At 41.9% G+C, this 18,158-nt stretch overlaps 2 protein-coding genes across 2 annotated transcripts in view; one reads left to right on the top strand and one right to left on the bottom strand.

Annotated features, from left to right (window-relative positions):
* Positions 1–10,902, top strand: part of dhx34 (DEAH (Asp-Glu-Ala-His) box polypeptide 34) — a 156,515-nt gene extending 145,613 nt beyond the window's left edge. The window contains exons 14-16 of the mRNA XM_060923998.1: positions 544–717; positions 9,835–9,979; positions 10,559–10,902. Of these exons, the coding sequence (XP_060779981.1) occupies positions 544–717; positions 9,835–9,979; positions 10,559–10,686 (447 nt within the window). The 3' untranslated portion in view covers positions 10,687–10,902. The remainder of the gene's footprint in view (positions 1–543; positions 718–9,834; positions 9,980–10,558) is intronic.
* Positions 10,903–13,446: 2,544 nt separating this feature from the next.
* On the bottom strand, positions 13,447–16,501 carry spred3 (sprouty related EVH1 domain containing 3). Its single transcript, XM_060924375.1, has 2 exons — positions 16,262–16,501; positions 13,447–14,430 (listed from the first exon to the last, which is right to left on the bottom strand). Exons 1-2 carry the CDS (start codon positions 16,499–16,501, stop codon positions 13,447–13,449), a joined length of 1,224 nt encoding a protein of 407 aa, XP_060780358.1.
* Between the last annotated feature and the right edge of the window lie 1,657 nt (positions 16,502–18,158).

The raw sequence follows: 18,158 nt of genomic DNA on the forward strand, positions 1-18,158 counted from the left end.
CAAAGAATATTCATGTGTTAGAATGGCCCAGTCAAAGTCCAGACCTAAATCCCATTGGACATCTGTGGCAAGACTTGAAAATTGCTGTTCACAGACGCTCTCCATCCAATCTGGCTGAGCTTGAGCTATTTTGCAAAGAAGAATGGGCAAAAAATTTCAGTGTCTAGATGTACAAAGCTGGTAGAGACGTACCACAAAAGACTTGCAGCTGTAATTGCAGCAAAAGGTGGCTCTACAAAGTATTGACGCAGGGGGGCTGAATACTAATGCACATCACATTTTTCAGATTTTTATTTGTTTAAAATTTTGAAGACCATTTATCATTTTCGTTTCACTTCACAATTATGTGCTACTCTGTGTTGGTCTATCACATAAAATCTCAATAAAAAACTTTTAAGTTCGTGGTTGTAAGGTGGAAAAATGTGAAAAAGTTCAAGGGGTATGAATACTTTTTCAAGGCACTGTACATCTTGACAAACTTGTGCACACTACACTTATTCCAGTGAAATTAAGAAAAAATATTTAACACAAATCTCTGGCTAGGTGAGTTACAGTCTGAGAAGACTTACCCTGCTGCAGTCTCAGAACCTGTACATTGGACCTCAGCAGAACATAGAGTTTCCCCCCCCTCCCTTGTTCCCTTCGATGAAAGCTGAACCTGATTCAATTAAAGGAGGTCTACGTGTCACCACCTACTTCACCTATAATTGCCTCTGTGTAAGTGATCTTTTCACTAGCTTTCGAAGGTACTAAGTATGTCCGCGCAGAGATGTCCGTGAATAACAAATACCCTGATTACGAAAAATTAAGTTATTACAAAAAAAAAAAAAATCTGTAGTGTGCTTTCTGGTAGGACTGGATATGTCTGCCCCAGTTAGACTGGAATTGTAATCTAAACTTAAATTAAAAGTGATAGATAAAAATTGTAAAGGAGAAAATCATACTAGGTTTCAGTGACATAATTATGGAAATCATTCACTGGCATAAAAATGAAAATGAGTTCCTAATTTAATTAAGAATAATTGCCAAAAATCTCTCCCTAACTTATGTTCTGACAGTTTTTATCCATGTTTGATCTCCTTTAATTTTTTGACTGAAGTAACCCTTGGAGAGATGCATTACATTATAGAATGCCTGCATTGTTAATTTTGAATAAATTTGAGTATTCAGTGTGCACTCTTTTAAAAGTTGTAATCAACATGTCCAAGAAGCAAACAAATGGGGATTTGAAAATGCTCTTTTAAGAGGCTTTGTTTATTTAGAAAATAAATTTGAATTCCCAACAATCTGGTCGTAATATGAGACCCACACTGTTTTTAAAATCTCATTCATTCATTCATTCATTCATTCATTCACCATTTACATTCTATTCCATAAGTAGTTGGATGGTGGCAAAATTTTCATACTTTTCTCTCTATACACCACCACAATAGATTTAAAATGAAACATTAACAGCATTTAGTAGATGCTTCTATCCAGAGCAACATAGTGGTGCTTGAAAGTTTGTGAACCCTTTAGAATTTTCTATATTTCTGCATAAATATGACCTAAAACAACATCAGATTTTCACACAAGTCCTGAAAGTAGATAAACGGAACCCAGTTAAACAAATGAGACAAAAAATATTATACTTGGTCATTTATTTATTGAGGAAAATTATCCAATATACATATCTATGAGTGGCAAAAGTATGTGAACCTCTAGGATTAGCAGTTAATTTGAAGGTGAAATTAGTCAGGTGTTTTCAATCAATGGGATGACAATCAAGTGTGAGTGGGCACCCTCTTTCATTTAAAGAACATGGATCTAGATGGCGGCGTGCACACGCAGTGGCTCCTCTCTGTCCCAACAGAACGGTATTTTCGTGTTTTTTGTGTTTTAAAACAGTGTGTATCTGTTCGTCTTTGTCGCGTCCATCAGTCTTAAGGCGCACATACTCCCGTGAGTTTCTGCTCGACATCCGCAGAACTATATTCACGGATATAAATCCAGTGGATGTAGAAGTGTTATGCGACTACAGTTTGCTCCGGAGGCCTGCTCAACCACCGACCCCCACTCCTGCATCCAGCCCACAGTGGAAGCACCACAGGCGGAACATGCGGAAGCAGAAGAGGGGCAAGCGCGGAGGTATCCGGGCTAGGCTAGCGGCTCGCCCTCACCGGCCGGCTATCCCTACCATCACTCTGGCCAACGTACGCTCGCTGGACAACAAGCTGGATTATGTCCGCCTACTCCGCTCATCTTTTAAGTCTGTGAGTGAGTGTTGTGTCCTCGTGTTTGTGGAAACATGGCTTAACGACAGCATCCCAGACCGTGCCATTCAGCTAGCCCGGCTAACATGCTACCGGTCAGACAGAGCGCTAGTCGAGGGGGGGCAGACTCGCGGTGGAGGACTCTGTGTTTACATCAATGATGCCTGGTGCCGCAATGCTGTTGTGGTCTGCAAACACTGCTCACCACTGGTGGAGTTTATAATTATTAAGTGCCGGCCATTCTACCTGCCGAGGGAATTTACAGCCATATTGCTGGTAGCATTATACATCCCTCCCGGCTCCAGTAACAACAGGAGTGAAGCACTGAATGAACTCTATCAGAACATCAGTGAGCAGCAGACAGCCCACCCAGATGCTTTCCTCATCCTGGCTGGGGATTTCAATCATGCAAACCCCAAGAGCGTGTTTCCAAAACTCTATGGACATATCAACTTTCCCACACGTGGAAACAATACTCTGGACAATGTTTACACCAGGGGTCACCAAACTTTTTTCTCTGGGGGCCACATTGTCGTTCCTGACTGTGATGGGGGGCCGGGGTCGGGTCAGCGATATAACAGAATTGTATGACCCAGACAAATATGACCACCAGCAGGCCTCATTGTGTAGTAGAAATTACTAGCCTGGCACAGCCATCCACGCTACTATATCCCCACTACTATATCCACGCTACTATATCCACACTACTATATCCACACTAGATTCCTGGCACATATTTGTTTATCTTTACTAGTGGTTTGCAAAAGTAGTAATCAAGTCTTCACGCTTTGTTTTAATTTGAAATACCACAGATATTCCATTTATTTATTTTCTAATAAAAATAACATCAAAGCTGTCAAGGTAAGAAACATCTGCCTAGTTGAGGTGATTGACACTGGCAAAGGTGAGTGGAAAATTATAAATTGTAGGTAGGCCTGTTGATATTATTAATAATAATAATTGTGTGCAGCACTTAATAAAGGTCAAATAAATAGGCCTATAAAATAAATACATTAAAAAAACAGTGAAATTGTAATAATATGAGCAATAGATCAATAGATCACAGCAGTTGTGCTGTGTCCTGCACGTCATTGCTCTCATCCATGGCCAAAGCAAAAAACTCTAATTCTGACGCCTTCTCATTCAGCTGGTCATACACGTTGTCCCCCAAATCTTCGGTTCGCCTGGTCATAGTAGGTGCGGAGAGACTCACCGCGTTGAGTGCATCCTTCCTGTCGGGACACACCTCCTCGGCCACAGCAAGCATGCATACTTTAACAAAGTCCCCACCAGTAAACGGCTTTCCATGGGTAGCTAGTAGGTGAGCTACCTTATAGCTAGCTCGGACAACAGCCTGGTTGATCTGGGTTTGGCGAAGGAATACATTCTGTTGTGCAGCCAGTCCGCATTTCATCCTCTGAATCCTGTCTTCTCTTGTTTGCCCTCGCAAACTAGCATACTCTTTGTGGCGGGTTTCGTAGTGACGACGCAGATTATATTCTTTGAAAACTGACACACTTTCTTTACATACAAGACAAACTACACGGTCCTTACACTGAACGAAAAAATAATCGGTGGTCCACTGTTCTTTAAAAACTCTGCACTCTCTGTCAGCTTTTCGCTTACCGCTAGCCATTTTGCTGTCCTGAACTCTGACAGTTCTCTGCGCGTGCGCTGCCTGTCACTGCTTGATCGCGAGCATATGACGAAAATTCGGAAAATATGAATAGTTCATTTTATAACTAAATATCAATTTTAATTGATAAAATCAACAAAATACAAGATGCAGACATGTTATTATTTGCCAAAAAGCAATTTAAAAAAATAGGCCATGACCACTTTTGAGGATTGCCTCATAGGGCCGGTTCAAGTAGTGGGGGGCAGAGGGGCTGGGGGGCCGGTCAAAGGGGGGTGGCGGGCCGGAGTCGGCCCGCGGGCCGTAGTTTGATGACCCCTGGTTTACACCATGCATAAAGACGCCTACAAAGCCCTATTCCTCCCCCACCTTGGGGCCTCAGATCACTCCACTGTTATGCTAATGCAAGCATACAGGCCGCTGGTTAAAGTCACCAAACCAGCTACAAAGCAGATACGTGTGTGGCCAGAGGGGTCCTCAGAGGCACTCCAGGACTGTTTTTCCACCACTGACTGGAGCATGTTCAGACAGGCAGCCACCTACAACAGCATCACAGATCTCCAGGAGTACATGGAGACCGTCACTGCCTACATGAGGAAGTGCATGGACGATGTTACGGTCACCAGAACCATCTCCATTCGGGCCAATCAGAAGCCATGGCTGACAGGGGAAGTCCACAGGCTCCTGTGGGCTCGGAATGCCGCCTTCAGAGCTGGGGATGAGGTGGGCCTGAGGACAGCTTGGGCCAACCTGTCACGAGGCATCAGGGTGGCCAAGAGACAGTATTCCAGGTACATTGCTGACTATTTCAACGACAGCAGAGACACCAGGAACCTGTGGCGGGGGATTCAGACCATCACAGACTACAAGCCCTCGCCACAGACCTGTGACAACTCCACGTCTCTGCTGAATCAGTTGAACGACTTCTTCGCTCGCTTTGAGGCAGACAACAGCACCACGGCACAGAAGACCCCACCACCTCCCGGCGACCAGGTGTTGACGCTGTCCCCAGGCAGTGTGAGGAGAGCTCTCAGGATGACAAATGCACGAAAAGCCCTGGGTCCTGATAACATTCCTGGTCGTGTCCTGAGAGACTGTGCTGGGGAGCTCACAGATGTCTTTACAGACATCTTCAACATCTCGTTGAGCCAGGCTGTTGTCCCCACATGCCTCAAAGCCACCACCATCATCCCGGTCCCGAAGAAGCCGTCTCCCTCCTACTTCAATGACTACCGCCTTGTCGCACTCACTCCCATCCTCATGAAGTGCTTCAAGTGGCTAGTCATGCGGCATATCAAATCTGCCCCCCCCCCCCCCCCCCCCCCCCGCCCTGGACCCTTTCCAGTTTGCACATCAGTCCAACCATTCAACCGATGATGTCATCTCCACTGCCCTCCACTCAGCCCTCACCCACCTGGAGACAAAAGACTCGTATGTCAGAATGCTGTTCATAGACTTTAGCTCAGCATTCAACACAATCATTCCTCAACAGCTCATTCATAAACTGGACCAGCTGGGACTCAACACCTCCCTGTGCAACTGGCTGCTGGACTTCCTGACAGGGAGACCACAGGCTGTACGGGTCGGCAGCAACTCCTCCAGCACCATCACATTGAACACGGGGGGCCGCCCAAGGATGTGTGCTAAGCCCCCTCCTCTTCACTCTGCTGACCCACAATTGCACACCAACATCCAGCTCCAATCTCTTCATTAAGTTTGCGGATGACACGACTGTGGTGGGTCTCCTCAACAGTGGCGATGAGACAATCTACAGGAGTGAGGTGAACCGCTTGGCCATGTGGTGCAAGGACAACAATCTCCGCCTGAACATGGAGAAGACGAAGGAGATTGTTGTGGACTTCAGGAAAGCGCACACCCAGCATGCTCCACTATCTATCGACGGTGCTGCAGTGGAGAGGGTGAGCAGCACCAAGTTTCTGGGTGTGCACATCTCTGAAGACCTGTCCTGGAGCAACAACACTGCATCACTGGCCAAAAAAGCCCAACAGCGTCTATACTTCCTCCGCAAACTGAGGAGAGCAAGAGTCCCGGCCCCCATCATGCACACATTCTACAGAGGCACCATCGAGAACATCCTGACCAGCTGCATCACCGTGTGGTACGGCGCCTGCACATGTCCTGCTGCAAGACCCTGCAGCGCATCGTGAGAGCAGCTGAGAGGATCATTGGTGTCTCTCTCCCTTCTCTAATGGATATTTATAACTCCTGCCTCACCTACAAAGCGATCAGGATTGCAGGTGACCCCACCCACCCATCTCACAGCCTCTTCAGTCTGCTGCTGTCGGGGAGGAGACTGCGGAGTCTCCGGGCCAAAACCAGCAGGCTCAAGAACAGTTTCTTTCACCAGGCGGTCAGGAGGCTCAACTCCCTCCCTGTTCTGCCACTCCTCCCCCCTCTGGCTCCTGCCACAGATTCTGCTCACACACCCCCCTGCCCCCCCTTTTCAGCATCTGATATGTCACCCTCACAGTTCCCCCCCCCCCCAACACACACACACACACATACTCTCAACGTTCATTAACACACTGAACTCAGGGACTGCACATTTCACTTTACCTCACTCATTTGCACTATTCCACACTACCTCACCTTAACAGATATTAGTTTATTGTTTATACTGTTTATTTCATGTTTACCTGCTCTACCTCAAGTGCCCTTGACTGTTTATTTGCACCAATTTACGTGTGTGTGTGTGTGTGTGTGTGTGTGTGTTTTAGTCTATGTCTAGTTCTTATCTAGAGTGTTTATACTGTTTATATTGTTTGAGTGTTTAGTCTATGTCTAGTTCTTATCTAGAGTGTTTATTCTGTTTATATTGTTTGTTTTTTTCAATTATTCTATTTTTATTTATTGCATTGCCTGTTTGCACCGTGGGTCAGAGAGGACTGAAATTTCATCTGTGTTGTATGCCAAGCATGTACAGCATATTTGACAATAAAGTTGACTTGACTTGATCTATCAGTCTGTTCTTCACAACACGTTTGTGGAAGTGTATCATGGCATGAGCAAAGGAGATTTCTGAGGACCTCAGAAAAAGCACTGTTGATGCCCATCAGGCTGGAAAAGGTTACAAAACCATCTCTAAAGAGTTTGGACTCCACTAATCCACAGTCAGACAGATTGTGTACAAATGGAGGAAATTCAAGACCATTGTTACCCTCCCTGGGAGTGGTCAACTAAAAAAGATCACTCCAAGAGTAAGGCGTATAATAGTCGGTGAGGTCACAAAGGACACCAGGTTAACTTCTAAGCAACTGAAGGCCTCTCTCGCATTGGCTAATGTTCATGAGTCCACCATCAGGAGAACACTGAACAACAACGGTGTGCATGGCAGGGTTGCAAGGAGAAAGCCACTGCTCTCCAAAAAGAACATTGCTGCTCATCTACAGTTTGCTAAAGATCATGTGGACAAGCCAGAAGGCTATTGGAAAAGTGTTTTGTGGATGGATGAGACCAAAATAGAACTTTTTGGCTTAAATGAGAAGCGTTTAAAGGAAAACACTGCATTCCAGCATAAGAACCTTATCCCATCTGTGAAACATGGTGGTGGTAGTATCATGGCTTGGGCCTGTTTTGATGCATCTGGGCCAGGATGGCTTGCCATCATTGATGGAACAATGAATTCTGAATTATACCAGTGAATTCTAAAGGAAAATGTCAGGACATCTGTCCATGAACTGAATCTCAAGAGAAGGTGGGTCATGCAGCAAGACCACGACCTTAAGTACACAAGTCGTTCTACCAAAGAATGGTTAAAGAAGAATCAAGTTAATGTTTTGGAATGGCCAAGCCAAAGTCCTGACCTTAATCCAATCGAAATGTTGTAGAAGGACCTGAAGTGAGCAGTTCATGTGAGGAAACCCACCGACATCCCAGAGTTGAAGCTGTTCTGTATGGAGGAATAGGCTAAAATTCCTCCAAGCCAGTGTGCAGGACTGATCAACAGTTACCGGAAACTTTTAGTTGCAGTTATTGCTGCATACTGAAAGCAAAGGTTCACATACTTTTGCCACTCACAGATATGTAATATTGGATCATTTTCCTCAATAAGTAAATGACCAAGTCTAATATTTTTGTGTCATTTGTTTAACTGAGATCTCTTTATCTGCCTTTAGGACTTGTGTGAAAATCTGATGATGTTTTAGGTCATATTTATGTAGAAATATAGAAAATTCTAAAGGGTTCACAAACTTTCAAGCACCACTCTCCAACTTACCCAGAGCAGCCTGGGGAGCAGTTTGGGGTTTAGGTGCCTTGCTCAAGGGCACTTCAGCCATTTCTGCTGGCCCAAGGAATTGAACCATTGACCTTTTCACCCAAAGCTGCTTCTCTAACCATTAGGCCATGGTTTCACCAGAAAACATCTAAAATCTTAAAACAATCAATATGTGATTGAAGTGTGGACTTTCAGGTTTAATTCAAAGGGTTTAACAGAAATATTTAATTAACCATTTAGGAATTATAGCCATTTTTCTATAGGCTTTTCTACAGCTGCATTCAGTTGCTGCTTGTTTGTAGGTCTTTCTGTCTTCAGTAAGTGAAAAGCCTGCTCAGATTTGTTTAGGTCAGGTGACTGGCTCTTGGGTTGTTTCACATCATATTTGGGGTCATTATTCATCTGCACTGTGAAGGGCTGTTCTGTCAGTTTTACAGTATTTGACTGAATCTGAGCAGTATAGTTCTATACACTTCAGAATTAATCCTGGTAATTCTATCAGCATTTTATCATCAATAAAAATAGTGACCCAGTTCCACTGGCAGCCATATATGCCCATGCTATTACACTGCCTCCACCATGTTTGACAGATGTTATGATATGCTTTGGATCCTGAGCCTTTCCTTTACTTCTCCATACTCTTCTCATCATTCTGGTGCAAGTTATTCATGGCTTCATCTGTCCGAAGAATCTTGTGCTAGAATTGGGCAGGATTTTTAGATGTTTTCTAGGGCTGTCTAATTGGACCTTTCTGTTTTTGAATGTTACCAGTGATTTGCATCTTGAGGTAAACCATCTATATTTACATTTATGAAAGTGCCTCTTGATTGTAGACTTTGACATGCCTACCTCCTTGAGTATGTTCTTGACTTGGCTTGATGTTGTGAAGGAGTTTCTCTTCACTAAGGAAAGAATTCTGCGATCATCCACTTTAGTTGTCTTCTGTGGTCTTCCAGGCGTTTTGGTGTTGCTGAGCTGACCAGTGCATTCTTTATAAGAATGTACGAAATTGGTCATTTGGCCACTCCTAAAGTTTCTGTTCAACATTTCCACTGTCCAGTATAACTTTTGAGCCTGTGAAAATGGGGTGACTGTATAAAAAATGCTGTAATTCCTGAACAGTGAATGCAATATTTTAGTTAAATACCTTGAATAAAAGCTGAAACTCTATACTTCAATCATATCTCAACTGCTTCATTTCAAATCCATTGTGGTGATGTACAGAGGCAAAATTGCGAAAATTGTCACTGTCCAAATACTGTCTAAATGAACCCGACTTTATTACACAGACTTCTGTACAGAGTATTATTGTATATAGGGCATCAATTTTTGGAAACACCTGATTGAATTCAGACAATTCACATTTTTACAAATTACGTAGTGACAAAGTAACAAAAAAGTATTAAAGTATCAAATGTGATTTTCTCTTTTGAAATACACTACTACCAAGTGTGGGTTTATTGGTTGTAAAACAGCAGTGTTTAAGTTTACAATGTATGTGTGTTTTAGCCACTCCTATCACTTTGGTACATACTTTGAAAGTAGTGTACACTGGATTGCTGTGCAGTGAATTTACAATAAACTATGTAATCTAGTGATCTAGGGAAGTAGTTGAGATACACCACTGTTGACTGAATGCAAATTATGTGACTTTAGCCTAGTTTTAGTCTATTGGGTCTAATTTATTTGCATGTGTGCTTACTATAAAGGACTCCAAAGACTTGTACAGTGAGTGCTTGCGGACATTTTGGACTTGCCCTCACTGTGACCTGCACATGCCCTTCACCCCACTGGAGCAAATGCAGCATGAGGTCACCTGTAGGCCACTACAGGAACAGCAGATTGAACCGGAGGGTAAGACAGGCTGATGCATGATTGAAGCTAAATAGATATGGAGGATATTATATGGTGGTGCGAAGATATGAAGTTTGTCCTCGAGTGGTGAATATATTTCATAAGTGAGCGTAGTGAAGTTTTTGGCAGTGATGTCATCGGAGTAATGGGGAAATGTGTTACTCAGGTCCAGGATGTATTTCGTATGAAAAATACATGTTTTTTTAACACGGGAAGATAAACTTCATATCTTCAAGCCAACATGTGATTTTTCTTTATATTATATAGATGCATTCACAAAAAAAGACGCAAATTTATCAAAACAATTCATGGATATTGAAAAATATGTTACTCGATGTCCTGGATATAGTTCATATGAAAAATACAAGTGGCATATTTCACAGTAAAACACTTGTCTATATAATAAATAGAAGTATCCTAAATCTGCATTGTGGTGTTGTATTTCATGGTAAATATATAACATTTCTTGAGTGAGAGTTGGGCTGCTGGGAGTAGTTATGAAGACTGGGTTGGTACTACACAGGAACCTGCAGTTTTATGCCAGAATTTAATCTGAGTTCTTCTCATCTGCTTCTACAGACCCTGAAACAGAAAAATCTGGATCCCTGTCTAATCTGACTAGACTCTACCACTGTAATATCTGTAAGAAAGACCTAACCCTCACCTCCACTGAGATACTTAAACACAAGCATCAACACCAATCCTGAGTTCTTCCTGCCCCTGTGCACAAAACTAATGTGGAACCAGATGGAGTTAGTGTGTGTGTGATTTTTTTTTTCTTTTTGAAGAAGAAAGTTGTGAAAGATAATTGTAAAAATAGGTATGTGTATTTCTGAAACGTATAGGTATGTGTACATAAAATAGGCATTTGTACTTGTGAAACATAATCCTCTCCATTTCATTTTTAGACTCTAAATAAAATGGTCTGGAAATGATTTACTGCATGTGCTTTCTTGATCAACAACCTGTATCTGACTGCCGCTCCTGTATCCATTTCATGTTTTCCAGCAGGTGGTGCTAGTGAGTAAATTAATCTGGGAGTCACCTTTCAAAACTTTGCACAATGCACATGCAAATCTCTTGTCAGTAAAAAGGTCCTCACATTTCTGAGGACTTTTTTGAGGGCACAGTAGACTTCTCCCTGAAAGTTCTAAACCCAGTTAGAATTAATACTAGAATTTGATATTGTTTTAAAAGTTTCTAGCCAGTTATTGCAAACCTGTTGGCCTTTTTTTTTTTTTTGCTTATAGAGATTGATTGCCTGAAGATACAAGACGTGGATTGTATGATTCAAATATCCTACATTTCATTAAAATATAGAATGAGGGTTTAATTAAAGATACAAACCCACAATATGTAACACATCAAAGCAGCACATTGGCACACAGTCAGAGAAGTCAGACAGCACAGGAATAAAAACCTGTCTCCAAAAATAATTAGAATAAATATCTTATTAAATAAATAAACAATTATTCTTTTCTCACTAATGGTTTTTCAAACTAGTCATCAATACATATTAAAATATGCACATTGGCTGAAATAAATAACCCATAAAAGTAAGTACTTGTGTACATAGTTACTTTTAAAACTATGTTATTGTTTAATCAAATCAAAAGGCACATTTATCAAGATAAATGGATGGGCCTTTGAAGGGCAAACTCAACTAGGAATGCTCAAGGACCAATTACCAGTGAGGCTGGTGATGGTCTACTACTTGGATAGGGAAAAGTTTAAGTAGGAGGGCATTTGATTTAAGTCATTGTTTTCATGTAATTAATTTTAAGAAATTTACTTGACTATAAAGTGCTTCCAATCAGTAGTTGGTGTGTAATTTTATTACTATAGTGCTATTTTAGCATTGTCTCCAGTGTCATATCAAAATACCTACACAGCATACACTGCATCATACTGATTTTTCTATCATTGAAAGTTCCTCGAAATCTGTAATTGGGGGGGTGGGGGGTGTATATGTGATGTTCCTCAGCAGAAGAGGTTAAAAAAGAAGAAAGAAAATAGGGTGTGCATGTGTGTTAGGGAGTTAAAATAGCAGCTTCTAGACAAATTTTAAAGCCATGTCCCATTAGATATACAATATAAGCTATGAGGTTCAGTCTGTGATCACAGGCAGTGTTTGACTTGATTTGTCTAAATTCTTTACTGTGAATAGCATTTTTGTGCATTGTACTCAGTTGCAAAAAGACCCAAGTTTCATACTAATACATTTATGTTCAGTGGCAAAATTGTATATAAAATAACATATTTGAATATAATATAAGATCATGCTGGAACAAATCACTGCAAAAGTGTTTTGGTTTAACAGGACTGATATATAGTTTAAATTATATAGTACTAGTTCTTTAAAAAAAAAAAAGGTCACTTTGCAATTGATTACAGTGACAAATTAGCATGATTGTACAGAATGGCACTAAATGTGGCCAAACAATTCCTATGGGATTCTGTATACATCATTAAATTAAATATGTGAGGTTTCTTCATATGCAGACTTATTACTCAGCAGACTGAACAGATTGGAGTTTGATTCTACACCATAACCCATTTTCACGTTTTTCAATCATATTTCCAATTCTATTTGACTGGCCTTTATTTTCACTAGCCCCAATTATCCTCATCAACAGAATCCTAATAAAATAGACTTTTTCATTATATTATTCATTACATTTGAATTTGTAATCTGAACATCAATGCCAATGTTGGGTAGTGTATGTTCTTTTATGCAGGTTCAAAACAGGTTTGGTTTTTGACAGTAAAATATAATACCACTTTTTTTTTTAAAGAGATTACGTTTTCATTGCAATTTTCGTGATCCTACCCAGAAGCACCCTTCCACACTTTGTAACGTCAAATGAAAATACTTCCTGAACAGTGTTCTCTTACTTTTCCTTTTCTGAAACTGCTCCAAAGACACACTGACCTATATGCCTCTCTATGCCAATGCCTCTGTAATTTTGCCTGCTTTTTTCTCTCTCCTAACATATCTGGAACATCGAAGCAAAACTCTGTAAAAAGGGAGCATGTTAATAAATTATATGTAAAACAAAAACCTCTCAACATCAAGGAAAGTAACATACATTTTGTAATTTTGCCTTGTATTGTTTTACTAAAAAAAAAAAGAAAAGAAAAAAAAAGTCCACCTTCTGTAATCATTAACAACAGTCAGTCAGAGCTGAAGGAAGCCGGTGGTAGGAGCCATCTTCCTGCATCTTCATGCCCCTCTGAAGAGCACACTGCAAACTGTCAGTGCACTGTGTTGACACCACCTTTAAGGGTCCTGGTAGAGTGCAAACAATGCAGCAGAGGATCATGGGTAAAAGGGACTTTTTAATGATCATTTAAGAGATCTTGCTCTACAGCTATTCTTTAAATTTAAAGGAAAAAAGTGTTTTCTCTTCCCTCTCCTGCCATTAGAACAACCTCTCCCTGGACTCAGTACCTCCCAAAGCCAAGTCTCACCGCACAGCCTTGTGCTTTCCACCACAGCAGCCGCATCTCTCCCCACAGCGTAGGCATGCTCGCAGAGGCAGGTAGCAACACATGCAGGGCACAAAGAGTGACAGTGCCAGCAGTGCCATCCAGCCGGCACAGCATAGAGGGTGTGGCCTACGGCCTAGCGAGTCTTCACATGAACATGGCTCCCAGAACTCACCTTCAGAGTCCGACATGCAGTGGTAGAGCAGGCTTTCAGCACACCATACACATGTCCACTGGCGTAGGCAGTGTAGAGCTGGATCCGGAGCATCCCGGCAGCGGCCACGTCCATTTTCCGAGGCACTAAACACCGAGCGACAGTACACACAGCGTGATGAACAGGAGGTTGAGCCTTGTGGACATGGGCTGTCATCATCAGGTGAGATGGCATCTCCACCCCCACTGGTCCCACTGCCCCCTCTCTTGCGAGTCCGAGAGCGGGGTGTGGCAAGTGAAGTATGAATGCAGCATGGCGAGGGTGAGCTTTTTCCCGTCTCCTGTGGGGAGCCGCTTGCTGGAGATGCTCCAGACATGGCATTAGGCATACAAGTGGGTGAGGAAGAGTGGCGCCGAGAGCCTTTGGTGTCCAGCACAACAGTAACCTCACAGCCTGTAGTACCCACACCTGCCAGTTCTTTCTCAAAGTGCACCACACACAGCTCTGACTTGTCTGTCCCACTTCCTACCATGACTCCACCTGTCAGACCCCCAACTTTGGTCCGTGTGGTCCCAGCACGGCGGTAGTCCTCATAACCCCGTGAGCCCCATAAATCCTTGCATGGATCAATACTGCGTAAGTCACCTTCCTCCAGCAAGGACATAGTAGGGGAAAGTGGGGACAAGGGTGAAGAGGCTGGGGGTGCCAGAGGGGAGGTTGGGGGAGCAGGAGGAGGGGGCGGAGGGTCTGGAGGGTTCAACACAGCTGATACTTGAGAAAGCTGGTGCTGGCAGGACCGCCTATGGACCTGGAGAAAAGCGAGTGAGGAAGAAGGAAATTGAGAGCCATAAATGACAAATGTCTGTGCAGGTGAAGATGCTTGGGACTTTGCCACAATTTTTACTCCCACTAAAACAATCGGGAACATTTTTTTTTTAACACTGAAAGCCAGTTCATACTTCATACTGAAATTATTTTATATTATATAATATTTTGGCCCATAACAGTAACTGGTACATACAGCTCTGGAAAAAAAAATTAAAAGAACACTGCAAAATTATCCATTTCTCTGGTTTTACTATTTATAGGCATATGTTTGAGGAACATGAATATTTTTGTTTTATTCAATGAATTACTGACATTTCCTCCAATTTCCACATAAAAATATGGTCACTAAGAGCATTTAATTACAAAAAAATGACAACTGGTCAAAATAGCAAAAAAGATTATATTCAATTTTAAACACCACCACAATACCAATGTTTGAATTTGGAATGAGTTTAGAAATCAATGTTTGGTGGAATAACCCTGGATTTAATCACAGCTTTCATGTGTCTTGGCATGCTCTCCACCAGTCTTTCACTTTGTTCTTGGGTGACTTTATGCCACTCCTGGCACAAAAATTCAATCAGCTCAGCTTTGTTTGATGGCTTGTGACCATCCTTCTTCCTCTTGATCACATTCCAGAGGTTTTCAATGGGATTCAGGTCTGGAGATTGAGCTGGCCATGACCGCATCTTAATCTTGTGGTCCTCCAGCTGCACCTTGATTGGCCTGGCTGTGTGGCATACAGCATTGTCCTGCTGGAAAACCATGTGTCATTCACAAACAAACTGCCCCATTCCAGCCTTGTCGAAGCACCCCAGATAATCACTGATCCTCCACCAAATTTCACAATGGGTGCAAGACGCTGGCTTTTAGGCCTCTCCAGGTCTCCATCTAACCATTAGAGAACCAGGTGATGGGAAAAGCTGAAAATTGGATTTATCAGAGAAGATTACCTTACTCCAGTCTTCTACAGTCCAATCCTTATGGTCTTTAGCAAACCTCAGCCTGGCTCTTCTTTACTTCTTACTGATGAAGGGCTTTTTTCTAGCTTTGCATGACTTCAACCCTGCCCAGAGGAGCCTGTTTTGAACAGTCCTTGCCATGCACTTAACCCCAGCTGTCATTTCCCATTCTTTTTGTAGGTCACTTGATGTCATCCTCCAGTTGTTGAGTGACATTCAAAGGAGTTGACAATCATCCCAGTCAGTAGAGTGTCGTTTTCACCCTCTACCAGTCTGCAACTTTGTTGTCCCCAATATCTGCTGCTTGACCTTGTTCTTATGAACTGCTGTCTTCTGAAATTTTGAGGATGGAAGCAACCTGACGCTCACTATATCCCTCTGCCAGTAAAGTCAGAATTTAACTCCTTTTTCTCATTCAAAACTTTTTCTTTAACTCTTTTGGCATAATGAGTAGATATTTTTGTATTTCAATTAAATTTAAGGCACTACTAGCACTGTTTCTGCCATCTAAACTGGTCCTATTGCAAAAAGATAGCGATGACAACAGTAGTGGGTTTTTTTTTTTATACTTTTCCTCGTTAAATAAGATTTGGTTCAGGTGATCACCTAATCAGTACCTCATTAAGTAAAATGAGTGTGCTTGTGTTGGAATTCCAGCACAGATACTGGAATGAAATGGCTGTCATACATAGATATGCTGACTTAAGAAAAAATTGAAGTGGTCTCTTAATTTTTTTCCAGAGCTGTGTATTTCCAATATTATCTGTGTCTGTCACTTATCACACATATTTACTCTAAATACTGTAATAGGCAGGCAAAATAAATAAATAAATAAATAAATAAAAATACCTGGACAGGGGTCTGAGTAGTGACAGCATGCCCTTCCCCATACCCAAACTCCTCTGCTGCAGAGCGGACAAAACAAGTGGAGGAGGACTCGCGAGTCACTATGGTGATGGGCTTGGGCAACATCTCCTTTCTGCTGTTGGAGGACGACTCACTGCCTGTGTGAGACTGATACAGACTGCAAGTTGTCAAACATTCAGGACCTGCTAGTGCAGGGGTGTCCAAAGTCCGGCCCACAGACATATGTTAATTAGCCTGCAGCTTCTCTCTTAGAATGTATGATAGGTGGCCCACTGGCCAACACGTTGCACTTTTTCCTTTCACCTGACAGTGGCAGCAGATGGTGTTAACGCAGTTAGCTAAATTGCAGGAGAATTTTCTTCACTGACTACACCTGCAAATTAATTTACTTGAATGATATTTAGTCTTAGCTATAGACAAAGCACCAAGTTAACATTGAGAAGGGGAGATTTTTGAGAGCGCTGGAAATGAATACTTTTTTATCAAGAGTCATAGCAAATACAGTGTCTTATATAGCAAGAGACTGCTGCAGTAATTAAGGAATTTAATATAACGAGACATTATGAAACAAATCATGGGTAATGATTTCCTAAAGCTTTCCTGGCAGAAGCAACTTTTTATCAGAGCAAACAAGGTGCAGAACATTACTAGAGCTAATAAATGGGGATGGTTCCAACTGCTAAGCATGGAGAACAGTTCATGAATTCTTGAGTCCTGAACTCACTCACTTGCATGCCTGTAGGCCAATTGTCCTGTCAGTTGCCAGCCTCTTACAAGGCTGTCTGCATCTCTCTTGAACACACTTCATCCTGTTGTGGCTTCGCCAAACATTCACACCTATTGGCAATTTAGATTTAATCTAAACTATTAACCTAATCTGTCTTCTTCTTCCATGGGAAGAAACCCACACAGACACAGGGCGAACATGCAAACTCTGTACTTGCCAACCCTACCAATTCACATGGTAGTCTACCACTTTTGACAGGTGAATACCGCCTACTGATTTTAGTTCTAAAAACTACTGCATTACAAAATAATCAGCAAACGCTGCTGAATTTGCTCTTCTGACCTTGCTTCAGCTATTTTCAGCACAGGTGATACAAGTACATGCCGTCAAACAGTCATGTTAAGTGAAGCCAAAAGATAATAGAATGGTGCGATAACATTGAATCTAAATTGTATTGCTCTATCACACCATTCCACTGGTTCTTGTTATGGCAATGAAGTCACATATCTGAACCTCAGATATGTGAACCTTCTTGCTGTGAGGCAACACTGTTAACCACTGTGCCACCTGAGTCCTTAACTAAAGTGGTCAATGTCATTTATCCAAAAAAGACATACAAATTTATGAAGACTATCTTATGTGTCAAGTTATCCCCTGCTGACGTTATTCCATTAAATTTAAATTCACTATAGTGGAGCTTTCAAATAATATTTTAGTGACCGGCTCTTGGTTATTTTGATGTAGTCTAATTTGGTCCCCTTTGAAAAAAGTTTGGACACCCCTGTGCTAGTAACAAGATGTTTTGCATCCCACAGCCTAAGCATAGAAATCTTGGAAGATTTAATGTCATGCAGTTGATTTGTATATGTAATGGAGGAGACGGCATTATCCCAAATATCCTTTGTTTGGACATGGATTTATGGTGGTTCTGTAGGTTAAAGATGAACAAAACCCAAAAAATAAACTCCTTTATACTGACAGACAGTATCCATACAAGACATGTTCACTTGTTCATATTTGGACCTGTGTATTGTGTACAGATTTTATTTTAAAAGAAAAAAACAGTGTCCCTGGGTGCTGCCATCTCACTCTCTACGAGGTTCAGATATCACCCTCGGAGTACAAATGACGCAAGGAAATCTGATATTGTGA

The sequence above is a fragment of the Neoarius graeffei genome, chromosome 6, assembly GCF_027579695.1.
Source record: "Neoarius graeffei isolate fNeoGra1 chromosome 6, fNeoGra1.pri, whole genome shotgun sequence".
Taxonomy (NCBI): domain Eukaryota; kingdom Metazoa; phylum Chordata; class Actinopteri; order Siluriformes; family Ariidae; genus Neoarius; species Neoarius graeffei.